Below are 27,721 nucleotides of genomic sequence, written 5' to 3' on the forward strand. Positions count from 1 at the left end.
GGATAAAGTGAGTTGCGTGGAGAAGAATGACTGGAGCCACAGGTAAAGTTGCTATGAATTGTATTAAACTATTTAGCAACAATTTAACAGCATTTCATGAACAGGAATGAAAACATAAAATAAAATACAGTGACAGCAATAATAATAACAGTCAGAATCCTATCTCAGCTCAGATATGTCAGTCTTGCCGGCTTAATAGTCAGTGTTCAGTCAAGTCAAATCCAATAGGTCAAAAGTTTGTGATTGGTGCGATTTCGTCCTACCGCACTGTTGCAATTGTTCGTGAGAGAAGAGCAACCTGCCCTTCTGGGCCAACTCAGAATGGCTGTGGTTCGGTTCAAAGGGAAAGGTTCGCCATCTTCCTCGTCAGGAAGAGATCCAGGTCTCACGATCCCATAAAAAAACCTAGCCTGTAAACAACAGGACTATTACTAATTCAGTTCACACTCTAATGATATACATGGCCATGTGTAAATAATGTAAGTGCTATAACAAAACAAGCACAAAACATTAATTCTAATTTCTAACTATAGTCTATACAGTGCATCTTAATCATGAATGCAATCTTTAAGTCACAATCAGCTTATTCTATCATCAATGTGCACATTTCTATCAGAAATCAGAAATAAACCATAAACTATGGTAGATTTTTTTTTACAGTATTGCCCTTTAACTGAATTAAAGGAGCATTGCTTTACACTGCATAGCAATGAAGCAATATATTATTTACACTCAATGTACAGAATAAAATTATGAAAAGAATATACAAAAACCCACAGGCTGTAGTTTTACAGTATGTGGTAACGTATCAGCACAGTAAGAATACACACAGACATCTATCCAGTGCCGCTCGAGCATCAAATGTAACAAAATAAAGTAGATTCATGACCTTTAAGATCAACATTAACTTATTCCATCATCTAATTTTAGTGCATTTAATATTCAACAAGTAATACTAGAACATCATCAGCACACAAGCTGAGTGCTCAAAATGGCTGAACTCCGTGAGAAACCCCCGATCCGTACCGGAAACCCAATCGGTACCCCGCATGCGCGAAAGGTTTCTACTTCCGGTCGTAGCGTTTTACGATAGTTAAAGGTCAGAGTATCTGTTAAGATGTTAAGAATAACAAGTATATCTTAAAATGTTTGCAATAATGAAGCATTTCAGTACAATGTAGACAAAAACGAAAAATAAAAAGATAGTTACGGATCAGGACTCCCCGATCCTTACTGCGCATGTGTAAAGTCTGACCGTATAAATCGAGTCTACCCGATCCGTACCGCGCATGTGCAGATGTTTTCTTCTTCTTCTGTTCGTTTAATGGCAGTGTACTCCCCAGTGTACGAGGATACCGCCACCTGCTGACCGAGCGAATAAACCCTATTGTAAACTGAATTAGCGTCATTACAAACGTGTGTTAAATTTGATTTAGCGATAGTCGAGTGTGTTTATGCTTGTCTGTGAGGAGAGGATTGTTGGAATAGTGATGATGATGTGCGCTATCACTGTCAATTGTCAGTAAACACTTCATCTGGCTGATGAATCTACACGTGAGATATTACAAAGTCTGCATTATTAACTCTGTAATTAGGCGCCATTCTCCTTATTTTACGGCGCTGTTGCTCAATCGGGGGACACTCTCTGTTGAGGAGAAAAGCATGAATTTCTTTGTATACCGATTATTCATTGTTTAAATGTCCCGGGCAGTCGAAAAGGAGGCAGAGCTGTTGAGAAATGCTAGGAGCTAACTGGGCGCTAACCGTATCATTCAAATATATTGGATGTCGCAATGTTGGCAGAGAGGAAGTGACGTAAGATTCGCGCATGCGGGGTACCGATCGGGTTTCCGGTACGGATCGGGTAGTGACACGGGGTTTCTCACAGAGTTCAGCCATTTTGAGCACTCAGCTTGTGTGCTGATGATGTTCTAGTATTACTTGTTGAATATTAAATGCACTAAAATTAGATGATGGAATAAGTTAATGTTGATCTTAAAGGTCATGAATCTACTTTATTTTGTTACATTTGATGCTCGAGCGGCACTGGATAGATGTCTGTGTGTATTCTTACTGTGCTGATACGTTACCACATACTGTAAAACTACAGCCTGTGGGTTTTTGTATATTCTTTTCATAATTTTATTCTGTACATTGAGTGTAAATAATATATTGCTTCATTGCTATGCAGTGTAAAGCAATGCTCCTTTAATTCAGTTAAAGGGCAATACTGTAAAAAAAAATCTACCATAGTTTATGGTTTATTTCTGATTTCTGATAGAAATGTGCACATTGATGATAGAATAAGCTGATTGTGACTTAAAGATTGCATTCATGATTAAGATGCACTGTATAGACTATAGTTAGAAATTAGAATTAATGTTTTGTGCTTGTTTTGTTATAGCACTTACATTATTTACACATGGCCATGTATATCATTAGAGTGTGAACTGAATTAGTAATAGTCCTGTTGTTTACAGGCTAGGTTTTTTTATGGGATCGTGAGACCTGGATCTCTTCCTGACGAGGAAGATGGCGAACCTTTCCCTTTGAACCGAACCACAGCCATTCTGAGTTGGCCCAGAAGGGCAGGTTGCTCTTCAGAATCAGAATCAGAAATGTCCATCACGCCACTCTTGTGTTAATCTATGCACGGTCTGAAGCATGTGTGTGGGAATGTATGTGAATGTTTTACTGTTATATCTTATTAGTATTTTAAGTATTCTATCTATTTTATTTATTGAATTTTATTGTTTTATTTATATTTTGATATTGCTAGGGATGATGCAATGATCGGGGACCATTCTTAATTTCGTTGTTCTCATGACAATGACAATAAAGTTTCTGATTCTGATTCTGATTTTGACTTTGGTTTGTAATTTTTCAAACTTTACTCTTTCTTGTAATTCCCACGCGTGGCCACCAGAGGGCAGAAAAGACTCCAAACACCTGAAACACGACGAGCTTTGAGGTGGTCCAAGCAAAGCGCGATCCCGAAGTATCGCGATACTGGCAGGTTGCAGGGAGCCTTCTGCGACGCTTCCGTAGGCTTTTATTTATTTTTCTCTCGCTGAATTTTACTAAAATGACATTTTTATTTGACAACGTATCAGTTAATAATTGAAGAGATTTTATTTTAGACCCGCAGCGGTGAGCACGGAGCAACATGGAGGTCGCTGAAGGTAAACAACAACAACAGCCAGTGAAATGATGCTGAGTTAGCCTGGTTAGCTTCAGGAGCTAACGTAAATAAAGGCTCCGCAGTGCTGTTTGTGCTGCTGGATCATTTCAGGTGCGAAGTCTGACAAACACAGTGGGGACTCTCGGTGGTGATTGCATTCATGTCAGAGGAGATAGTTGTTGTTGTTCTTCAGGTAAAAGTGAGGAGATCTGCCCTCATCCTGTGATATGAGGCAGGTGAAATGCTTCCCCCCCCCTCCTTTTAACTCATCGGGATCTTTGAATTCAGTAAAGGCTGACTGCACCCGGCTCCTCCTCCTCAGTATAAACAGAAATGCATATTATTAAAAACACGTGGATCTTTAATTTAAGCTTTTATTCTTATTTATATGAATGTGTTGAGCAGGTGAAATCTCATTAAACCGATGAGCATGGACATTAACGTTAAATAAACAGTGAGTGTTTACAAATCAAATTAACACTGATGACGTCCTCACTTTCTTCCAGGTGTGAGTGCCGCCACGCCCACGGAGGAGATGAATGGTGCCGGGAACCTGATGGACTTCCTGGATGAGCCTTTCCCCGATGTGAGCACGTACGAGGACTTCCACACCATTGACTGGCTGAGAGAGAAATCCAGGGACACAGACCGCCACCGTAAGGTGTGTGCTTCATCTATTCCTCTCCCTCCTCATTGTGAGGCGTGACACATGACGCGTGAGCTTTTATTTGAAATCCACACAGCAAACCTGTAAGTTGATCCTGTGTTTCTGCAGATCACCAGCAAGAGCAAAGAGTCCCTCTGGGAGCTGATTAAGAGCCTGCTGGACGCCTGGTCGGGATGGGTGGTGATGCTGCTCATCGGCCTCCTCTCAGGTCAGGCTCGCTGTGTCTCTGATCTCCTCCTCCTCTTCGTGCTGCTGGGCTTAAAGTTCCCAGGCTTCATCTATCTAGCTTCCTTTTTACCTTTATTTCTGTTTCTTACTCTGTTGTTGAAGCTGCAGACGTCTCTCTGGATGTCCGAGCGACACCGGAAGAGAAACAGGAGCAATCTGAGAGTGATGAAGGTGTCTCTGAGGTGGAATGACTCCTCCCCTTCTCCTCCACAGGGACGCTGGCCGGCGTGATCGACCTCGCCGTGGACTGGATGACGGACCTGAAGGAGGGTGTGTGCCTCTCGGCGTTCTGGTACAGCCATGAGCAGTGCTGCTGGACCTCCAACGAGACCACGTTTGACGACCGGGACAAGTGCCCACAGTGGCAGAAGTGGGCGGAGCTGATGACAGGCCACGCCGAGGTTGAGTTGCCCGCTTTTAGTGGTTGTGTGTGTTTCTTCAATGAGTGGACAGAGTGATGAGCTAACTCTGTGTTCTCTCAGGGAGCCGGAGCGTACGTGCTGAACTACTTCCTGTACATCCTATGGGCTCTGCTCTTCTCCTTCCTGGCGGTGTCGCTGGTGCGAGTGTTCGCTCCGTATGCCTGCGGGTCGGGAATCCCGGAGGTAACAAACTTTTTCACTGGATAAACAAATTCAATCAGTTGGAGTTGGCTCAGTTCATTTGAGCAGGCTTCTAATGAGGTGTGTTACTTGCAGCAGGTGGCATTAGGCCACGCCCCCATGCAGATACAGGAACTGAAGCCATGACACAGATGGTTTTTAACAGTTTTCCTGTGGGACTTTTTAAATGGAGTCTGATTGCGCTTTCAGCCGTGCGTTCGCTCTCACATGTCTCCGTCTGTTTGCATGTTTTGTGCAGATCAAGACGATCCTCAGCGGCTTCATCATCCGGGGCTACCTGGGGAAGTGGACCCTGCTGATCAAGACAGTCACGCTGGTGCTGGCCGTGTCGTCGGGCCTGAGCCTGGGGAAGGAGGGTCCTCTGGTCCATGTGGCGTGTTGCTGCGGAAACCTCTTCTGCAGCCTTTTCTCCAAGTACAGCAAGAACGAGGGCAAGAGGCGAGAGGTATGCTGCGGAAAAAACACTCCTAACCTTTGACCTTTTAAGGGCAGTAAGATTTCCTCACAGTGTGCACGCTCTCCCCTCGATGAAGGAAAAGTCACGTAGATGTATGTGTGTCTGCCTCCTGCAGGTGCTGTCGGCGGCGGCGGCAGCTGGAGTGTCGGTGGCGTTCGGCGCGCCCATCGGAGGAGTCCTGTTCAGCCTGGAAGAGGTTGGCTATCAGACCGGACACAGAGTATCTGTAGCTCCTCCTCCTCTCTCCTAATGATGTCCTGTGCTTCCTCCTGCAGGTCAGCTACTACTTCCCTCTGAAGACTCTGTGGCGCTCCTTCTTCGCCGCACTGGTCGCAGCCTTCACGCTGCGCTCTATCAACCCATTTGGAAACAGCCGCCTGGTGCTCTTCTATGTGGAGTACCACACGCCGTGGTACATGGCCGAGCTGGTGCCCTTTATCCTGCTTGGCGTCTTCGGCGGCCTCTGGGGGACTCTCTTCATCCGGGCCAACATCGCCTGGTGCCGGCGGAGGAAGACCACACAGCTGGGGAAGTACCCGGTCTTGGAGGTGATCGCCGTGACGGGGATCACTGCCCTTCTGGCTTACCCCAACCCATACACCCGCCGCAGCACCAGCGAGCTTATCTCAGAGCTCTTCAATGACTGTGGCGCGCTCGAGTCGTCGCAGCTCTGCGATTACGTCAACAACCCCAACATGAGCCGGCCGGTGGACGACATCCCGGACCGCCCAGCGGGACCTGGTGTCTACAACGCCCTGTGGCAGCTCACCCTCGCACTCATCTTCAAGATCGTTATCACCATCTTCACCTTCGGCATGAAGGTCAGTGCGAGGAAGACGATGGGCTGGAAGTCGGTGTTTGTTTCCTGTTTCTGTTTCTCTGAGCGGATCTCTTTCCTCCTCAGATCCCCTCGGGTCTCTTCATCCCCAGCATGGCGGTCGGGGCCATCGCCGGGCGGATCGTCGGGATCGCCGTGGAGCAGATGGCCTACCATCACCACGACTGGATCATCTTCAAGAACTGGTGCCGGCCCGGCGCCGACTGCGTCACGCCAGGACTGTACGCCATGGTGGGAGCCGCCGCCTGCCTGGGTGAGTGCACCGTTCACCCATTAGAAGCTTTAAGATGTAGACATGATGAGGCCTTGTGTCAGGCCTGCCTGAAACAAGCTGTTTTAGCTCCTCCCCTTTTAACCCAAGCTTTGTTCTGATTGGCTGCCCCTGGTAAACAGCAGAAACTTCTCACACTGTGAATGGTTGAATTAAGTCTCCTCCTGTGATGAAGCAGCTGTGTTTGTGTTGCTTCAGGCGGTGTAACGAGGATGACCGTCTCGCTGGTGGTCATCATGTTTGAGCTCACCGGCGGCTTGGAGTACATCGTCCCCCTGATGGCCGCTGCTGTCACCAGCAAGTGGGTGGCAGATGCATTCGGTAAGGAGGGCATCTACGAGTCACACATCCTGCTAAACGGCTACCCGTACCTGGACGTGCGGGACGAGTTCACCCACCGCACGCTCGCCACCGACGTGATGCGTCCCCGCAGGAACGACCCACCGCTGGCTGTCCTCACGCAGGACTCCACGACAGTAGAGGATGTGGAGACGCTGATCAAAGACACGGACTACAACGGTTTCCCCGTGGTCGTGTCCAGAGAGTCAGAGAGGCTCATCGGCTTCGTCCAGCGCAGAGACCTCACGCTCGCCATCAGTAAGTCAACCGCAAATGCACGTTAGTCTTTAGTGAATCCGATCGAAAGGTTTCCACTGACTCCTCCCCTCGATCCATCCACAGAGAACGCCCGTCAGAAGCAGGACGGCGTGGTGAGCAGCTCAGTGGTCTACTTCACCGAGGACGCACCGCAGCTGCCGGCGAGCAACCCACAGCCGCTTAAGCTGCGACGCATCCTCAACCTCAGCCCATTCACCGTCACCGACCACACGCCCATGGAGACCGTGGTGGACATCTTCCGCAAGCTTGGTCTGCGCCAGTGTCTGGTCACCAGGAGCGGGTAAGAGCACGCCAAATGCCATCTGCTGTTACAGCCTGAAATATGGAAACGGTTGAAAATTCTCTTTTTTCTTTTTTTTTTCGCCTGTCCCATTTATGTTCTTTTGCCATCAGAATTGTTGTCTAAAGGCAAAGAAAGATGCCCAATGCATTTACTTTACCAAATGGACCATCCTGGCCTTGCCGTATTAGTCTGTTTGATTGACCTTTGTTTTTATTGTTTATTTTATTTTATTTTCACTTGCTACACACGGGACAGACATGACTGGGGGAAAGAAAAACAGCAGGGAAGAGGAACGGTGATGAAAGGCAAAAACCAAAAACAAACAAAACAAACAGACAAAAAATACATATATCAGTCACCTGGATCACCTGTTGAGAAAGAAAAAAGAAAACAAGCAAAAAAAGAGAGCAATATAATAAACAACATCATCGTGATGATCTATGTGAAGATAACAGCAAATACTAAATATTGAATATTATTGTGCAGCACATAGAATCGACAGCACACAGTGTGCTTTGAGGTAGGAGCCAAAAAGGGTGTAGTTTGTGTGTGTGAGCACCCGTGTGTACACCTGTGAGCATGAGTGCGCTTGTATTCAAAAGGTGCCTTCATGTAATGATCTGCTAGAGGGTTGAAACGGGGTCAGATTTCATGCACCTACAAAGTCCTGAAAACATAGTTTCACTTTGTTGGTGACAAACTGGATCATTTGCAGTTGTCCTGCCACCAAAAATACTGTGAATACCTTGACTTTAGCAGTGACGTTCATCAGTAAAAACCCTGAAACCGTTTGTAGCTCAGAAGCTGATCTGTATCATTCCTTTAAAATGTCAGAGAAGGATTCTCTCCAGTCTGCAGGAAACAGAGAAGCAGCAGCTTCATGTTTCCTGCTCACCTCTGATGTCATTGGCTGCTCTGTTGGTAAGAGCAGCCAGTATTTCAGGGCTTTATCTAGAATAATAGAGATCGGGTGTTCGGTGCAGTGTTTTCTGTTCTATGTGCCAGTCTTTTTCTAAATATACAGTTTAAAAAAAAAAGATGAGGAAGGTGAAGCTGGGCTGAAGTTTTTAAGGTCATATTTCTGCAGCAGCCGGCTTAGCTTAGATCAAAGAGATCAGCAGCTTTTTCATTAGGTTATTTTAAGGGCAAACGGCTCCCTCTAGTGACTCAATGAGATCATTTGTCTTAATAGTTATGAAGCAAAGTGACATAAATAATTGTTAAAACTCCTAAAACCAATTAATTTATGACTTCTTTAATCGTTATTACATCTTTATTACCTCTGTTACTTATTTTAAAAAAATAAAAATGAAAATAGGTCTCCTATAACCAAGATTTAAATAAACCCAAATGTATTCAGTGTTTACTAGGGATGGGTATTGATAAGATTTTCACGATTCCGGTTCCATTTTCGATTCTGTTTAACGATTCGATTCTTTATTGATTCTTTTTTAAAAAAGGAGAACACTAAGGTCGATTAGCTTAGAACTTTGTTTTTTATCTTCTCTTTGAACAAGATAGAAATTTAGGAGTAGCATGGCCTTACAAACCCAACACTGAGATCTTAAGAGATCCACAGCCTACGGCTCTTCAATGGGGTGTCACAGGGTCCCCAGGAAAAAAAATTGTAAATGTAAAATAATAAAATAAATATTCTTCTGTAGCAATAACAAAGTATAACATAAATTATTCTGTAGCAATTACACAAGAATATCCAGTAATGTCCCTGCCTACAATTAAACACATTACTGAAAATCGAGGGCATCTGCTGTGGCAAATGGGTGCAAGCCTTTTACCACAAACTTAGTCACTGCTCGGTGACATTCGTCTATCCTGGCCTGAAAGGAGACGCTACCGGTAGACTGCAGCGAGAACTGCCAGCATCTGAGCCAGACTGTCTGTCTCATCATGGTCACCTAAATGCACAGTAATGGCAGGTTTTGTAATAAGGCAGATCGCACTAACATAATATGCACTGTTAGTTGATTATTTACCTGCCGCATTAACAGGAGAGGACGTGCAAACGTTACCGCTGCTGCTGGGTTGAGATTCACGAGTCCGGAGCGGAATTAAAAACACGACATTCATCTAAGGTCATCGGGTGTTTTGTGAGCAAATGCTTTTGCATATTCGTAGTGTTTCCTCCCTTAAATGAAATATCTACTTTTCAAGTATTGCAAGTTGCCCTGTTGTCATCTGTTCTCATAAAGTATAACCAAACTTTTTAGTGTTTGAGCCGCTTAGGCACCGTGTTTCCTGCCAGGTAAATGACGCTCCGCAACGTGGTGACGTCATTCGGGGCGACTGGAATCGACAAGGGAATCGTTTGCAAAAATGGCAAACAATTCCAAGGAATTGAAACAATGGGAACCGGTTCTCAACAAGAGCCGGGTTTTGATACCCATCCCTAGTGTTTACTCACTTATATGAGAGGTCAGCTGGTGTTTAGAGGTCAGGACACTTTGTGATCCAGCCCGCAGTGTCCATGCTTTGCTGTTTCTGCCAGGAACAGCAACAGCAAAGGAAGCTGGGTCTTAGACTCAACTTTCTCCTGTAGTTGATTGATCTGTGTGATCAGAGTGGCTGTCAAGCTGATCTGGTTGCAGTTTCAGTTTGTCTCCTCTAATCTGCACATTCTTCCTTTACTCATCACATGGGCAACGACCTCTGACCTTTGTTTGCATCCCTCCTCTGCAGGCGTCTCCTGGGCATCATCACCAAGAAGGACGTTTTGCGTCACATGGCCCAGATGATGAACCAGGATCCAGAGTCCATCATGTTCAACTAGCGTGAGAGGCGGGTTTACTGCCCTGATGGTGTAAATATGTCAAACTGGAAAGATGACGCCACGCTGCTCTGCTACCTGTGAAAAGCCCCTCCCACCTCCCTCAATATCCTCCCACCCCCGCAGTGGCAGGAAGGCTTTAAAACATAGTGAATCCACCTTAACGTCGTTCATTTGCTGCTGCTCGTTCAGTTTAGAGATTCAGATGAAGGGAAACTGCGACTTCAGGGCGGTGTGTGTGTGTATGGAGTGAATCGCAGGGTTAACGATCATCTCTGATCATATTTAAATGAAATTTGGACCTCTGAGGCTCCGTGATGATTGTTTTTATTGATTCATGGTGTAGGTTTTAGAGATGATCTCATTCAGAAGGGTGTCTTTATTCTGCCTAGCTTTCCTCTCTTTTAGAGCTCAAATGGCTCTGTGTGTTAGATGTGTATATTTAGCCCTAAAACACTCAGACTTTATAAAGATTTATAAAGTTTTAACATATTTGGTGAAGTGCTATTCCCCAAATATCCAGATCCAGACCTGTTGAGTGATCTTCAGGCCCGAAACGTCAACATATTTAGAAAGTTTAGCTCTTCTTTGAATCCAAATTCAACTTTCTCGGTTAAGAAAATGCACTACAAGTATGTATGAAACACACACACTTCTGAATGAGATGATATTCAGTCATAACTGGAAAATGATCATGTGTATCTTTAAATCTGGAGGTGAAATGGGACCAGCTGTGAGGGTCACACACATCTGGAGCTGATTTTATTTGAAGTTGAGGACTTTGTTGCACTTTGTCTTTTTTTGTTGTACGTGTTGCTGCCATATTTATATATTACTCCTGCCTGTGTTCATGCGTCTGGTGGACATGCCAGCTCCCTCAAACACTAAACCTTGTTTGTTTGTTTGTTTGTTTTACTGTAGCATTGGTTGTTCTTCTAATTACCAGCCAATCAGATTCTTTGCACAGAGAGGAAATCACAAAGCTCTCCAACTAAACTCCACCCATGAAAATCAAAAAGCAACCCTGATCTTAGAGGATGGGTGTGCACCTCTGAACCGCTTCCAGTCATCTCAGCTGTTTTCCTCATAGAGACGACCTCCCCTGGACCCTGAATGACCAGCTTTGACCTCGGTACATATCCATAAAGTTGTGGTTTGATGGCCTTTAGAATAGTTTTGGGGTTTTCACGAGTTTATCAGATCAGAGAAGAGCTAAAGGCTTCATCCTGGTTGAATTTCAGTGAGTAACAAGTTAAAATGCTCTGTGGTTGTCATGTTTGACCTGATTGCACAAAGATTTAACATCTAATTTAACACCAAACCAGAAAACTTAAAAAGCAAACAGCATCCATTAGAACAGCTCCCAGAGCAGGCAGCTCAGTGTTTCTTTCCTGCACTGCAGGAGGGGAAAAAAGCTAATTTTCATCATTTTATTTGCTGCTGAGGCATTTAATCCACATTATTTCTTTGGTACTACATTTATATTTGGTATTAATGATCAAAGCTGTAATCTGCAGGAGAGACGGCGGCTGCAGCAAATTTTACCCCTAAAGCAGCTGAAAAGACTCTTTTCTTCTCCTTGTTGAGGAGATGGTTTGAAGACATCTGACATGTTATTTATTTATTCAGTGTTGAAGGTGTTTGTTTTGACTCGTTTAAAGAGAAGATAGTCACTAAAGGACTTTTAGCGAGCTGTGTCCAAATATCAGTGGTGCTGGAAGCGGTCCAGAGCTGCACGAGGAGGCGATGGAAGGAGCTTCGTTTCCTCCTCTAAGTTCCTATTTAACAATATGAAACCTGCTTTAGTTGCTCTAAAGGCTCCCACACATACTCACAGGCCCTAGTTCTAGTTCAAATAAGCTAATCGAGCTCTTTCTTTTAATCACAAACTGGATTTAAAGACAAAGCAAAGGGAAAATGTTGCCAAGTCACTCATAATTAAAGGCCATGTGAGCGACGCTTTGCTTTTCACTCTAGTGAATCATCTAAGAGAAGCTAAGTCAGAGAAACGGTGTGTGTCTGCGTGTGTGAGCCTTTACAGCAGCGGTTTCATACCCACCAGTCTGATGCTGCTTTAACACTTTAAGGTACTGTGAGCTCCCGTTATGTAAACTGACATTAACTAACTGTTACCATGTGAGGATGTGATAATGTGTCCACGAAGGTCATTTTAAAGCTGATCTGAGCGCGCTCAGTGCTCGTTGTGTTTGTGTTGGTGTGGAAAGACACGGGTGCTGCTGACACTCCACACAGACGAGAACCTTTGAGGGAAACTCGTCCGTTTAGTGTTTTCTTTGACAAATGCCAACAGAATGTACCGGAAAGCTCTCTGTGCTGTAAATACTGAACGTTTAGTGTTTGTTAAGTTAGTGCGTTTCAGACAGGATAACATCAACTCCACGTTTTATTTGAATGGTGGGTGGTTATGAGGTAGAAATCACACATCTGCACTTTTGTTTGTGGGCTTTGGAAATAAAGGGACTGAAGAACAAACGAAAACTTTGAACTTAACCTCAGAATAAACTCGACTCCCTTTTTTATTTATTTTTTACTTAGAAGCTTTTAAAAACTCTAATCACACAGAATCAACAGTAATTTAATCAAAACTGGATCCATTTTTTAAAAAATATTAAAAATATTTACTCACTGTTTCACATCAGGGGGATCAGTAAAGCATCCATCTGTTTAAATGAACTGGATTAGTCCACCAGATGGCGCTGGTCGTTCAGACCTCCTGACAAGCCTGTCTGTTTCCTGCCACAGTCCAAACACGTCCACATTAGCTTCACCTAATTTAAGTGTGGTTATTTCTCTGACTTCACCTGTCGCCGTGGGATACGCTCCAGCCCCTCTGTGACCTTACAAAATAGATACAATCGATCAAAACAGACAGTCTGCTCTGAAGTGAGAAGCATTAACTCCTTTCTTAAAGATCATCAAACATTAAAAGCAGCCTGAATCCAAACAACGCCATAAAAACTGTAAGATTAACACCACACATTTGTATTTATTAAGATTTCTGATGCAACACAGCCAGTAATCTTTCAAGAAAGAGTCAACAATTTGTGGACTGGACACTTCCTCCTCTTTGGTGGCTCTCTCCATCTCCAACTCTGTAATAAAAACTCTTCCTCTGCACTGTGTTAGAGTTTTTCTGTTTGCTTGTTTTTTTCATTTGGATCTTGCTTTTATTATCTTTAATTATCTCTTATGCAAACAGAACTGTCTGAGCACATTAATATCTTTACATATTAAACGTTTCATTCGGTGTTTCAATACCAACTTTTTGATCTGCACAAAACTGCTTCTGCATCAAAGCAGTAAGATTAACATGGTGCAGTTTATTAGAGCCAAACTTAAAGCTGCTGCTTTTACCTTGTGTCATTACTATTCACAGTTAAAACGTGTTTTCTCTGTAGCTATGAACAGCTGAACTCGTGCTTTTGATGTACCGCGGACAGAGGTGACAGCACAGCGGTGGTTCTCCAGAGCCAAGATGGTCTGAGCATTGCATTTGAGATAAATCCACATTAACCACAGGGAGACACATCCCGATGTTAAGACCGCCATGTTTATAAACCTGACCGTGTAGACTTCCTTTGAACTTCCTGTATGTGGTCCATGATGTGGACATCAGCTGTGTTTGTCAGTAATAGCCCTACACAAAGCTACACTTTAAAAGATACATAACTGCAATATTATTTCCATTTCAGGCTTTTTTATGTGTTTGATTTTAGAGTCCACAGACGCACCAACAGCAGTTTTTATATAAAAACACCAACTTCTCCTGAATTTAATTGATGTTTATGTTTCTGAGGTAAAGGTGTTTCCCTCCTGGTTTTCCAGCCATCTGGGTGACACAGAGACAGTACTTCTCAAACAGGAAATTCTGCAGCTCCATGTGGAATTCCGTCAGGAAGTCCAGGTCGGTGTACATGACCTGGAGCAGCACCAGCATCTCCGCCTCTCCCCACTGCCTGTCAGCAGCAGCACAGTATATGTGTGTGAGAGTGTGTTTTATGTGGGTTGGCACTGACCGGTTGTCAATGATGGGAGTCTTTTGTTTTTTTAGATGTTCTCACACTTCTTCCATCACCTGCAGGGACATACAGCAACAGAGACTCAGTGCTGCCCCCAAAGGCAAAATAAAGCAACTACATGTTTATAAAAACCTGTTATATCCTCAGTCTGACTGATATTTATGTTGTTATTACATAAACAGCTCTTTAATTTGCAGTTACATGTGTGGTGTTGGAGTCTTTATCTGGCAGCACACTCAGAAACTGGCCACAAATGAACTAATAATACAAGTGAAACTTGTTGTTATGACACTTTAATAACGTTTTTATATTATGACAAAAATATGACAATAATGACACATTAAGTCATAACCTTGAGCATTTGTATTACATCGCTGGATACAAATTAAAAAAAGAGTGAGCAAGTCATAATTATGATATTTAGGCTCATTATTGTCTGATATGAGGCATTAAGTCATTGTTAATTATTAATTAGAAGATGCTAAATCCTAATTTTAAGATATGATGAAGGCATCGCTTCTTATAAGTATATGAGGTCCAAATATCAAAAGAAAGACATTCATGAGTATGACAATAAAGTTCATTATCATACTAAAGTCATCTCTTATGAGACACTAAATGATTGTTATGAGAATTTCCATCAAACCTGTGAGATACTAACTTGTAATTAAGAGATAATAAGTCATAATTATGCTTACTCACATTGTTATTGGTGACAGTCTTCCAAAGGGATTTATTATTAAAGGTTTAGCTACTAAATCTTAAAGGATGGTGAAGTAAAACGTTCCTTCACTGTTTATTGTAATGAGTGAACTATCCAGCTTGTTCCACAGTATTTTAGTTTCACTTTGGTGTTATTTTTCCCTGATGTGAAGACTTCTCCCTGATAGGGCCCTGGCTGTCACATGGCTTATTCATGACTCTCTTGAGATGGACGAGGCTCTTTTAACCACATAGAGGTCAGACCCTCACTCTGAAGCTGCAGGGACGTTCATGAAACACGGAAACTTACTTACTTACATCATTCCTGATTTCTTAGTTTTTGTGTATTTGTCATGCTTACATGTTCCAGATCATCAAACACATTTAACACTAGACAAAGATAACACAAGTAAATACAAAATTATTTCTTCACTGAGTGAAAAATGCTATCCAAACCTACCTGCCCCTGTGTGAAAAAGTGATTGCCCTATAAACCTCATTAATGGTTCTTGTGTGACTTGGTAGCAATCAAGTGTTTGCGATAACTAGCAATGAGTCATCACTGTGGAGGATCTTCAAGATCAGCTTTTGTCTCATCAGTCCACAGAGTATTTTTGCCCAGTCTCTTTCTTATTGTTGAATCATGAACTCTGACCTTAACTGAGACAAGTGAGCCCTGCAGTTCTGTAGATGTTGTTCTGGGTTCTGCTGTGACCTCCTGGATGAGTCATCAGTGCACTCTTGGAGTAATTTTGGTTACCCGGTCACTCCTGGGAAGGTTCACAACTCTTTCAAGTTTACTCTGTTTGTGTAAAATGGCTCTTTATTTGGTTCACTGCACTCCTGAAGCCTTACAAATGGCTTTTTAACACTTTTCCAGACTGATAGATGCCAGTGACTTTGTTTCTCAGCTGTTTCTGTAGCTGTTTCAACTCTTTTAGCCTGCCTCATTTTGTCATACATGTTCTGTTTTAATTCAAATTGAACTCAGTTTTCCAAAAATGTGGTTAATCACAGCTAATTTGCAGTGAATTTCTTTTTCACACACGGCCAGATATGGCTTTCCCCCCCTAATAAATAAAATCATCATTTCAAAACTGCATTTTATATTTAGTTGGCTTATCTTTTAAAAAGAATATATTAAAATTTGCTTGATGATCTGAAACATGCAAGTGTGACAAATATGCCAAACAAATCTAAGAAATCAGCACATATACAGCCCTTACGTTCACAGTGCGCATAGTGACTTCTTCTGAGACTTTTAGACAACCGGATCAAAATGCAGGCCCTGTCTCTAACCTTTGAGATCTGCAACAAGCAGTGGTCTCCAAACTCAGTTCTCTCTAACTTCTCATTCACCATAAAAATAAATAAATAATTTTTGTTGTCATCTCGGAGCCAAGTTGGGCCCGGATGACACCTCTTGACTCTGACAGGCACACCTTGAATTTTTAAAAGGGGTCACCTGAGGCTGACGGGAGAGCCCTCCCAACCATGTACGCCCTCCTCCGGCTGTAGTTGCGCGCTTCTGCCGGGAGGTGTCGCGACTATGCGGCTTCACTCGACTCGCTGCAGGACTCTACGGCGTCTGGCAGGGGTCATGATTTGATTTACTACGGCAAATAATAATCTTCCCCTTTTTCATTAGCAGCGGGCAGCTCGTCAGTTAGAGAGGTGAGAGGTTAGAAGCGCAGAGATGGCGTGAGCTGCCAGAAGATTAAGATTTCACCAGCGAGGAAGTGATCGCCGAGCCCCACGGAGGAAAGTAACGGTAGTTTGTGGCCGGAGGCAGCATCGCCACTTCTGACTTTTTTCCCTGGGAACGAGTCAGTCCATCCGGTGAGTGGATTTACAGCCGGTCGCTGAATTAATAACTAGTTAATTAAGCCGCCAGGAGTCCGAGAGACAGGTTAGAGGCGTTCACGGCTCTCCTGCGGGGAGAACAGGGTTGAATTTCCCCGCATAGCTAGCACCAGCTCGGCTGTATTTTTGGATAGAAAGCAGGCTATCAGCGAGCTAGCAGCTGAAGCTAACAGCTCAGTTAAACTGTCCTGACACCTAACTTAATGGTCACCTGTGTTAGCGCCCCTTAACGGCCCGTTAGCTGAAAGCACAGAGGCACTGCTAAGACCACGCTAGGATCTGGAGGTCAGCAGGCTGGAGTCTTTTAATCTGGAGGTGATAGTTGTGGAAACTTGGCTCTAATTCTCGCCTTTTTTGTTCTCCCCCTCATTAAATCACAGCAAAGCTGTGCAGGAGAATGAAGCCCAATGCCGGGCACAGCCCTCCGCAGCAGGACAGCCTGGAGCTCTCTCCTTCTTCCACATTAGCTGCCTCCTAAGCACAAGCGCCGTGTACGAATCCTGCTGCAGGTCCTGCCAACTGTAACACCTCTGCTGGACCACAGGTGAGGAGGAGCGAGGAGGGAAAACAAGACCACCTGGGGGAGTCTGCTTCCTGCAGCCATGGAGGAGGAGGTGGAGGCGGTGAGCATGGAGTACCTGCTGGAGCAGGTGACGCAGAAGGACCTGGGGAAGAGGCTCCAGGTGGGCCAGGAGGTCATGGAGCTGATCCTGGATGAGGAGAGGTCCCCGGAGCTGGAGCAGGACCAGAGCATGCTGGACAGGATGGTGGACTGCGTGGCCAGCTCCTGGGTCAATTCCAGCAACTTCAAGGTGAGCAGAGCAGCAGCAGCTGGAGGGTGAGATGGGGTAAAAAGAAAAAAAAGATCCCAGTCCTCACATCTGTCAGCGTGCTTGTGAATACAGCACTTCAGCCTCAGCTGTTGCAGTACAGAGGGAGTGGTGCTTTTATTTAGTTGTGAAACTCGGCTGGAGAAGTGCCCTTAATTTACAGTGTTGGCTGGGTGTGTTAACTGTAACACACCATTTCATTAGGTTTCTCATCCCTCACTGAGTGTCTTTAATAAAAGAAGAGTTGAATGGCTGGTCGTTTTGGGAAGGAAACACTCAGTTTAAGTCACGATGAGAGCCACTGTATTCCTTCTGAGAAGGTGGGGAATTCCTGAGCTGTGGAAACCAAAAATATTAAAACCGACCTGTAATAACATGGCTTTAAACAGCTCGATAAAATAGAGAATTGGCCAAACAAAGCCCCACTAAATACAAGTGTGGTGTTTATTGTGTTATCTTTACCCTCCAGATGTGTTGTAATGTTTGGCTTCCTGTTGACAAATGACACATCTTTGTAATGTCAGCTGATGTCCTGAGAAATGACTGAAGTTAAGAGTTGAATTTCTGGTTATTTTAGGACCAGGATAAGTTATTAACAACTTAGTGATATGCAAAAGTCTTCTTGGGGTAAGCTTTGAAAATGATGGTGAAAGCCTGCTGAGCAGTTTTCAGTGCTTCTTGGTTTCAGATTGTGTTAGTGTACGGTGCCATTTGAAGGAGATCTAACCATCCTTTCTGTTAAATAGAAGAAAATAGAGTCCAGAATTCTGATTTCTTTTATTGTCGTTTTTTAAGGTGGTACTTTAAGTCTTCCTGCCTCTTATTTCCCACCTCGTTTGTGTGTTTGAGCCTGAAACCGCTCGATGCTAATTACCGCAGCTCCTCGTGGAGCGCTGCTCTGTCTGAGAGCTGATGAATAACCCACCAGCCTGTTTACCTTCAGCTGCAGTCAGCCCGGTTCCCCGTGCTGCTCGATTAGCATGCTGTACATGGACGTTTGCTGCCGCCGCCGCTGGTGCTGGTTAATCAATAGAGATGGGAGTAGTGCACAGTAATGTAGAGCTGCTTTAGGCTGATGATGTCACTTTTTAATGCAACGGTGCCAGAGAGGACAAATCAGAGTCGTGCTGACTCCACAAATATGCAAAATAAAACAAAAACAACCATCTGCTGTTTAAGTTTGTGTAGTTTAAACAAACGAAACTGTCAATGAACCCTCGTGTTTCACGCCGGTCAGATAGAAAGGTAAATGTGCCAGACTTAGCCAAACAGATGCTGAATAAAAGCACATAATTGATTAATCATAGAGCATCTAAGGACAGTTACAGAGCTCCTGACCCTGATGATGGATTTACTCAACTGTTGCCATTTTTCACCAGCTCTGCTTCTTATACAAACTACATGTAGCTACCCAGTTCTTTTCTAATATTACTTATTAAAAATGCCTTAAAACTCAAAGCCAGACTGTGGGAACAAACCGTCCAACATATCTGAGGCTTCTGTAATGTCTCTCAGGTTTCCTTCACATATGTTCTTCTCATGGTCGTATTTTTGTTGGGTTCAGTTAAGTTCACTTTTATTTATATAGCAGCAATTCACAGCAACATTCAGTTAAAGACCGTATACTAACACAACGAAAACCCCAATAATCAAACGGCCCCCCTATGAACAAACATTTGGCGACAGTGGGAAGGAAAAACTCTCTTTTAACAGTACGACTAGTTGGAGTTGAGGGGAGGAAGTCAGGACAAATTTATGGATTTGTTTCTGATATAGGTAGAGTCTGTGTTACCTGATTTAATAGAAGGTTTTTTCCTGTCTGATAGACAAAAAAAACAAAACAAACGGTGTTAATATTCAGTGAATGAAACCCCCAATGGTAAAAATGCTTTGGTGGAAGACCAGATGGTTTGTTTTTTTTATAAACATCTGGGGCAGGGATAGCTCAGTAGGTAAAGTGGTCGCCCCATGATCGGAAGGTCGGCGGTTCGAATCCACTTAACGGCTACCCTGAGGTACCCCTGAGCAAGGTACCGTCCCTACACACTGCTCCCCGGGCGCCTGCTTAGTGGGCTGCCCACTGCTTCACTGAGTGAATGGGTCAAATGCAGAGAAAAACAAGTAATTTCCCCATGGGGATCAATAAAGTATCCATTATTATTATTATTATTATTATTATTTACAAAATAGATGTTTGCACCATTGTCTACCAAAGGAAACCCTCTGATGTGAATCACAGCTCCTGAACGGCTGCTGAACTTTTAGTCTTATTAACTAAAATGCCGGATTTTTCACTGGAGTCTGGTGTGGCATCATTTCACTCAGTAGTAAGAGCAGCAGACACATACGGACCAATCGTATCGCTGCATCCCGCGCTGCCCTGGAAACACAGCCTCCTGTCCGTCCTGGTGATGTCTGTGGGGCCGTAACGAGGACGGCGAGGCTCCCAGGCGAGCACGGCAGAGGCAAGCTTAATTTACCAGCACCCATTAGCCCAGTTTCCTGCTCTGTGTGAGCGAGCCAGCAGGTCTGACAGAGACTCAGCTTCCAGCCAGTCGCTGCTGTTAACAGGGCACTAAAACCTTCCAGCGCTGAGTGTGAAGGATGGAGGAGGGCTCTTTCACAAGCTGTTAGGATAATGGCTCGTGTTAATCGATCACAGGCCTCTGATGTAAATTAAAAGGCTGTCCAGCCAGCTGTAAATACAGGCTGCTTATGGGCAGCCTCTTATGGCAAAAGTGAAGTGCTTAAACATGAGGGAGGGATTTAAGATGATATGAATAATGGACACATGTTTAGATTCATCTCCACATTGATTTCTTCCTCTCTTTAGTGGATCAAATGTCAGAAACACTCATTTTATTTGTAGTAGTCGAATTATTCAAATGTCACCACAAAATCCAAAGATATTCACTTTATCATCATGTCGAAAAGCAGCAATTCTCCTTCTTCACATACTCATGTCCAGATGTTTTTGGGTGATCTAAAGGTTAAAGGTCATATTTTGGACTACATATCTGCTCTTTGTGATATGATATGGAGCTGAGAGTAGAAAACACTGTGATAAACTGAGTGTTCAGAGCAGTCTGAAACCTGAGCTTTAGCTTCTCTGGGATTGCGTTTACATATTTGAAGTGTTGGCAATGTTTAATATGAATCCCCACTTCTTATTCGGGAGACATGTGACAGTAAGTAAGAAAAATTTAAACAGATCCCTGTAAACCTGAAAGTGTTTTTCTTAATCCAGATTATTCCCACTCAGAATGAACCACAAATCTCCATCAGTCTGCATACGGTTATAAAAGTGAGTCTATAATACCTTAGTTATAAGATGTCAAAGCATTTTCCTCATATTTCACAATTAATTGATTGCACAATTAATAAACAAAGGTGTATTTTATGTAAGTGAGACCTACCCCAAAATAAGTGACCTCAGTGGCTTTCCTTTAGTGGACACCAACAGATTTCATATGCAGGAAAAAAAACTGTTATCAGTTAATCATTTGAGTCACTTCTAACATCATGATGTATTTAATATTTTTTGTCAGAATCAGTGAAAATACCCATCTTTTACTCTTTTATAGATACACAGTCGATTTATTAGTAAGCAAACAATCATTAGTTGAAATAACAAAACCAAACCACAGCTAATATGAAAATTTGGGTTATTATCTAAAAAGTGTGACTTAATAATGCAAAATTTCAAGTTATTTTCTCCAAAGTTTGAGTCAGTAACATGAAATTTTGAGACAATAATTGGTTTAATAATTTTATATAAATTTTTTATATATAAATATATAATTTTGTTTGTTTGTTTTAAATTATATAAAATTTAAAAGACGCTCAGTGAATATCACTCCAAGTATATAAGAGCTTACAGGTAAATATGTAACACATTTGAGTATGAATATATAAAAACGAAGTATCTTCATAAATTTAAATAAAGTCCTTGGAAGAAGAATGGCGTTGTTATACAATGAAAATAGATTGTAATTAACTCGTTCAAATATCTACGTCAGTGTCGTTCCGCTCTCCGTCCAGCAGATGGCACCATAGCGGAGGCGGTCGTTTTATTTCAGTCACCCTTATATTAGTCACGCTCAATCGCTCTCTGTTGTTGAGAGTTTCCAAAAATTGCACCGTGGTCTGAACTCGCGGTTCAGGTGGTGCGTATGTGTTGATATGGTGTCAGCAGGGAAGCTCTCACTACGCGTTCATTGAGTTTCCCAAACCACCCCATGACAAGGAAAGTCATGTTCTCTTCCCCGGAAGCGCTGATAGTAAGATCTACACAGTGGCTACACTCACGGTTCACAATCAGGTCAACGCTTCAGCGCACAGGACCGCAGTTCACACTGTTAGCTCACATCACAGATACACCAGCAGCCTTTATTCGGCCTTTTTCTACCTTTTTAGAGCTGAAACCGCTGCTTTCTGTGTTACCCATAAGCCTTTGCGGCTCATATTCAAATACTGTGCTGCTGCGGCGCTGTGGAGCTGCCGGCGCTGAAGGAGGAGTCACTGTGGATCAGTTTAACCGCCCGTGTGATGGTGTGTGTGTTTCAGGTGGTTTTACTGGGGATGGATATCCTGTCGGCTCTGGTGAGCCGGCTGCAGGAGAGATTCAGGACACAGGTTGGAACTGGTGAGCCTCTCCTCGTTATTTACTGCACACATAATAACAGTACAACAACATGAGCTTCAGCTTACTTTTAAAAATGACTTTAACCTGTTTTTGTTAGTTTTAGATAGATGTATTTATACTAAAATAAGACTTTGTGCATTAAAAAAATCTGTTATTTTCTTAAATATTTAGAAATGTTACAAAATGTATATAAATATGTATTTTTTACATTTTTCCCAAATTAAAAATATTTAATTTACATTTTGATGCACCTTGAGTGTCTTTTATTTTATGTTTTCATTGCAAATCTCTACATGTGCGTATTAAATGTAATTTATATTATTATTTAAGGTTAATGTTACTTTATTGTTTTTCATAGGAGGAAATGGCTGGAATGATAGTTACATATACTAAAATATCAAACACTGCAATTATAAAAAACACACTTAAAAATGAAAGAACTGTGTTTTCTTACATTTACACGATGGTGTGTGATAGAAGCACACCAGCAAGAGGGTTTATAAAGTGATAGTGAGACCTGTTAGAGAGAAAAGAGCCTGCTACTCACATTAAACACGCAACAGTTTGAATCAGTAAAAGAGAAAACACTGCAAACAGTTAAAAACAGTTTACAGGAACCAGCTTCTCAGACTGACTGTTAGAGCCAAATGTGTGACCTTATTTCTAGTAGAGGGGTTTGTGTCCATCATCATGTCTTCTCCTGTGTTTAACTGGTTCTTTTGTAGTTTTAGTATTTAAAGGCTGAGCATCATGAACACGTGTCATGTTTGTCTAATTGTGTCTTTCTGAATACAGACTATTTTTTTAAAGGCTTTGAGTTCAGCAGAATTAGTTTTTAACTAGTTTTCTCACACATCGTGCTCACCTCTACAAAAATTATTTGAAACTTTAAGCCAAATTCTGTGATACAGTGTGGCCAAACACGCGTTTTATGTTATTTTTGAAGTGTTGTGAGGAAGTACTTTTGATTTCAAATGTATTTATTTGTCTGCATTAGGCAGTTCCTCCCATTCCTCACTGTTACTATGATAAAACCACCGATACAGGAAGGATTTCATTCATGTGGCTCACAGATTTTAATCCCATTTTACTCTGTGCTCCTCTTATTTAAACTTTAATAATCCTCCGTAGACTTAATGTTTATATCACAGCCATTATTTTCAGTCTTTCACTTAACTTACTGTCTGTGCTTGTATGGAAGTAATGGAAGTCATCTCTATAATCAGATGACACGAGTGCAGCAATAAGAAAATTGATTCAGTTCTCAGAGTTCACACCCCACAGTTTCAGCTTCAACAGATGATTTTATTTTCCTGACCAAAGCTTAGATTCTCTCTATATTTCTCCTAGTTTGAGAAACACTGCGTTAATATCCAAACATGGAGGTTTTTGCTTTCTTTGTGATATCACTGCAGGCTGTAAACACCAACTCTCGCTTCCTGTTTCAGTCCTGCCCAGTCTTATCGATCGACTGGGAGACGCCAAGGATCAAGTCCGAGAGCAGGACCAGGCACTTCTGCTGAAGATCATGGACCAGGCTGCAAACCCACAGGTACACTCACTCTTCATCTTGTCTCCTTTTTCACACCTTTGGTCACAGGAGATCCACCTTAGCAGAAATATGTTCAATTACCATCAACATTTGTTGAATTTAAGTGCATCTCGGGAGCTGATATTTCATTCAAACAACTGTTTTGCACGATATAATAACCTCATGGTGGTGCTGACCTATAACATCTGGTGTCATAACTCTGCAAACTACAGGGAAAAAAGACGGCACAGGAGAAATTTTGCCATCAGGCATTTAAATTCAAATTTAAACTCACAGAAAAGTAAATTAGTCTAACACTCACATTTCCACCTGCATGTTTGGATTTATCCACCACTGTGTCGTCCTCCAACAGAGCGTCACCATAACGTTACAGGTGACATGTTAATGTCTCTCTGTCTTCTCCCTGTGTTCAGTATGTGTGGGAGCGAATGATGGGAGGATTCAAGCACAAGAACAACAGGACCAGAGAGGGACTCTGCCTGTGTCTCATCTCAACTTTAAACGTGTAAGTTATTAATATTATTGAAAGCAGTAACTGATTTATAATGTAACAGCAGGTTTGGCGCTTATATTTGGGACTCTGTTAACTCTTTGTTTGTTTATTTAGCTCTAAAGTTTCAGGAAATATTCAGAGAGGTTTATCACAGCTTCAGATATAAAACTGTCACATCTGATTTTTATTTCAAAAGTTCAAACCTAAAACTGGTTCATGGGATAAAAGAAAAGCTGCAAACCTTCACGTGCGAGAAGCTAGAGACGCTTTTGTTGTTTTTGCTTTTAAAAAACGCAGAAATGAGTGTGTGGGTGATTTTCAAAATAAAAGAGCACAAACTGGAAGTTTTATTCATAGTAAAGGAAGCGTACTGATGATGTCATGTGTCTTTGAGCTCACCTCCAGTTTTACTTGACTTTAGTCAGTTTTGTGTTTTGATCTTTCAGGTTTGGCTCTCAGAGTCTGACGCTCAGTAAAATCGTTCCTCACATCTGCAGCCTCCTCGGAGACCCCACCAGCCAGGTACAATGCCTGCTCACTCACACGGTCACACACACACACACACACACACACACACACACACACACACACACACACACCAGGTTACACTGTGGTTTGAGCCGCTTTCACACACATGCACTGTGAGCAGCTTCTTGAGGATCGAGTCGGATTGTTTTCCACAGGAAGTTGGAAAATGTCCGCTTCAGACATGTTCTCACATCAAACCAGGTAACGCTAGATGAATTACTTTAAAAAGACAGAAAATATATTAAAATGTGCAATAATTCAGCAGTGAATCAGTGAAAAGAATAATGCTGTCTTAAAAAGACAAGCTGCTACTTAATAAAGTAAGGCTGAGGATGTTTTAGGTTGAAAGATTTCTGCTGCTTCCAGCCGTTGTGTGAAAACTTAAAACCCCCTCACCAGTCATCATTTTACTGCTAAACTCTGGCTCATCTAGCAGAGATTAGCAGGCCTGAGGGGCTGTAGTGGTTCATATGCAGTCAGTATCTGAGACTTACATACTGGAGTGCTTCAGAAACAAGTGAAAGGACTTAACACTCAGGACAGCAGCTGAGCGGCAGTCGTGTGATGGCTTTAAACAGCTGTACTGTGCAGGTCAGCCAACTTCCTCCACATCCAGCTGGAGAACAGTTTCTTTAATCTGCAGTAATCTTGGTGTTTGACTGCCCTCTGCTGGTGGAGTTCAAACATTACACTACACCAGACCTGCTTTAGCTGATGTCAGACCCACACCGCTGTACAGGGATGAAGTCTGTGATCCTCCAGCTCTGCATCAGGATCCTCAGCTATCATCTGTCTGCTCCCCTCTCTGTTTGCTGTTTACTGATTGGTTCGTCATCGCCGGAATCGCACTTCCTCCTCAGGACAGGAAGCCGTGCCCATGAACTTCCCTTTCCAAAGCCAAACACACTCACGCATGCTCAGTGAGGCCTTCAGCTACCCTTATCAGATTTTAAAGTCTATAGTCTTTGTTTGATTTCATCACTAATCAGTTGCAGAGAGAAAAAAGTCACAGCTTTGAACACAGTTCAGATGTTTAGTTTAAAGTCGGTGTGTATTTATTGTTGCTTTTAATCTGCATCTAGACGAAAACAAAGAGAACGATTTAAACCGGTGTAACGTAGAGCTTCTTTCAAAATAAGAGTGAGAACATCAATGTGGACACGTCACTGTAAATGCTGATACACACACAGATGGATTTGCACCAGGACACAAAGTAAAGAAAGAAAGACACCTGGAGCGTTAAACATGTCATCACAGTCATGTGTTTTTCTGCTGTGACAGCAGCCAAAGAGCATCATGGGAGATGATTTTAATTGTTTTTAAAGTGTCGACCACATATTCAGGATGATTTAAAACAAGCAAACTCTTTGTGTTCAAGTAATGTGTTTACCTGTCGGCCCACAGGTGCGTGATGGCGCCATGAACTGCCTGGTGGAGATCTACCGGCACGTCGGAGAGCGAGTGCGGATCGACCTGGGAAAGAAGGGCCTGCCTCAGTCACGGTGCGTTCAAAGCTCCCTGTAAATCTCATCATGTGAAGGGCTCTGTGGTACTGCTGGTGGTGCACACTCACATTACTCAGTTACATGTAGAAAAGTGACAGCCTTTTGAATAACTGTTCTTCACATTAGAAGGAAAGGCATTCACAGCCCTTTAAAAACACTGTTTCTGATTAGTTTTTTTATTGATTGATTGGTTATTTAATCTAGAAAATATTAGAAAATCTATGAAGCCTCATTGATCAGCAGAGTGTCCTGTTACGCCAGAGTTTCACTTACATGTGTTTTATGTCAGTAATGAGATAGAGCTATAGAGGAAGAGTGGCTGTCTGCTGGAAGTTACAGCTGTTAATGAAAAACCTCAACAAGCAAAGTGAATTAGTGAAAACTCAGAGGAGGGAATGCTTCATCTCAGGCTCCTGTGGTTAGATGTTTGGGTTTTTCACTGCTTAGATTGGCAGTGATGGTCTTATTAATTAACTGACTTTTAACTTCAGCTTTAATCTGATGATCAGTGTCTGATTAAATGGCAGATAATTAAGTTATTAATTGAATAATCAGGAAATAGTTTTCATTTTAATCACACAAACAGTAACTGACTGTTACCAATAAAGCTCGTCCTTTGAGTGATGGGTGCTTCCTCCTCCATCAGGTCAGCAGATGTGACAGTGACATTGTGGTTCTTGGTGTTTGTTCTAATAATATCTGCCGTCGTCTGTGTATTTTTGGAGGCTGTAGACTCTGTGCTGTTACTTTGGCCTATTTAAACACTCTCCCAGGAGCCTGAAATGAGCCAGTTTTCTGTTTTTCAGAGGACACTCTGCACGCTTGAAGCCAGCAAGGCCTCTTTTTTTTTTAACTTGGTGCTTTCCTGACATCATAACACCAGCTGCTTCTGACTGTCTGCTCCGTCTCTGTGTGCAGGCTGAACGTCATCTTCAGTAAGTTCGATGAAGTCCAGAGGTCGGGGAACATGGTCCTGTCACCTTTGTCGGGTAAGTCCTGCAGCGTTTGATGAGCTCAGTTTGGTTTATGGTGCCAGGGGCAGTTTTATGATGATGCTTCTGTTGTCATGGCAGCGTTAATTTGTTTATTTAATATTTTCTATTGTCGATTGTTGAAAGCAGCCTCAAGACACGCGACATGTGACCCTCCCAAACTGCACCAAATTTGTCTGTCCATGTCAGGGCTCTGGACTTACTTTTTTTTTTTTTAGGAGCACCAGCACAAAAGTTAGGTGCACCCAAATTTTTCAACCGCATTTGAACCCCACTGCTTTACATGTTCACTTTTTATTTTATTTTTTTAATTGCTGTCCATACAGACAATATTGATCTTGTCTTTATTTGGAGCACATTTCTACAAGAAAGAGAAGTTACTCAAAAAGTGCTTGTGCTTAAAGTACAATATTGTAGACAATGTTAAACTTAATCATCATCTCGGCCTCCTCTGACGACCTGTTTGCTGCTGCCTGCTGCTGAAAGGCAGTGGGGAGAGGGGACACATAGGCAGTGCATTTATCGCTTCATATAATGTGTTTTCTGGATACACTGTGCTTTTTCAGCCTTCAGAGGTTGATGGGTCAGGCCTCAACTTAACAAAAAATTTATCAATAGGT

The 27,721-nt window shown here is 42.7% G+C and overlaps 2 protein-coding genes and 1 non-coding gene across 5 annotated transcripts in view; 2 read left to right on the forward strand and 1 right to left on the reverse strand.

The window, feature by feature from the left end:
• Window positions 1–3,001: 3,001 nt before the first annotated feature.
• On the forward strand, window positions 3,002–14,176 carry clcn4 (Cl-/H+ antiporter 4). The gene is made up of 13 exons (XM_086282647.1): window positions 3,002–3,044; window positions 3,141–3,182; window positions 3,688–3,842; window positions 3,957–4,056; window positions 4,290–4,477; window positions 4,559–4,681; window positions 4,938–5,144; window positions 5,272–5,352; window positions 5,432–5,977; window positions 6,061–6,247; window positions 6,464–6,862; window positions 6,947–7,163; window positions 9,864–14,176. The coding sequence occupies exons 2-13, from the start codon at window positions 3,167–3,169 to the stop codon at window positions 9,952–9,954; spliced, it is 2,310 nt and encodes a 769-aa protein (XP_086138773.1). The 5' UTR covers window positions 3,002–3,044; window positions 3,141–3,166; the 3' UTR covers window positions 9,955–14,176.
• A 2,025-nt stretch (window positions 14,177–16,201) lies between these two features.
• LOC147301738 (CLIP-associating protein 1-A-like) overlaps window positions 16,202–27,721 on the forward strand; it is a 53,828-nt gene continuing 42,308 nt past the window's right edge. Inside the window, exons 1-8 of one of the 3 annotated variants that reach the window (XM_086282644.1) lie at window positions 16,202–16,532; window positions 16,937–17,368; window positions 21,953–22,031; window positions 23,480–23,583; window positions 23,997–24,088; window positions 24,523–24,598; window positions 26,009–26,106; window positions 27,028–27,098. In XM_086282644.1, coding sequence (XP_086138770.1) covers window positions 17,159–17,368; window positions 21,953–22,031; window positions 23,480–23,583; window positions 23,997–24,088; window positions 24,523–24,598; window positions 26,009–26,106; window positions 27,028–27,098 — 730 coding nt within the window. In that variant the 5' untranslated portion in view covers window positions 16,202–16,532; window positions 16,937–17,158. The remainder of the gene's footprint in view (window positions 16,533–16,936; window positions 17,369–21,952; window positions 22,032–23,479; window positions 23,584–23,996; window positions 24,089–24,522; window positions 24,599–26,008; window positions 26,107–27,027; window positions 27,099–27,721) is intronic. The other 2 variants (XM_086282646.1, XM_086282645.1) reach the window with 2 other exon arrangements.
• On the reverse strand, window positions 21,510–21,638 carry LOC147301739 (U4atac minor spliceosomal RNA). Its single transcript, XR_015127460.1, has one exon. It is a non-coding gene; the product is annotated as a U4atac minor spliceosomal RNA (small nuclear RNA).

Source organism: Aulonocara sp. 'chitande type north' Nkhata Bay, linkage group LG23 (assembly GCF_057382095.1).
Source record: "Aulonocara sp. 'chitande type north' Nkhata Bay isolate Kocher_YH1m ecotype deep benthic linkage group LG23, A_spYH_male_GT1.1, whole genome shotgun sequence".
In the NCBI taxonomy this organism is placed as follows: Eukaryota; Metazoa; Chordata; class Actinopteri; order Cichliformes; family Cichlidae; genus Aulonocara; species Aulonocara sp. 'chitande type north' Nkhata Bay.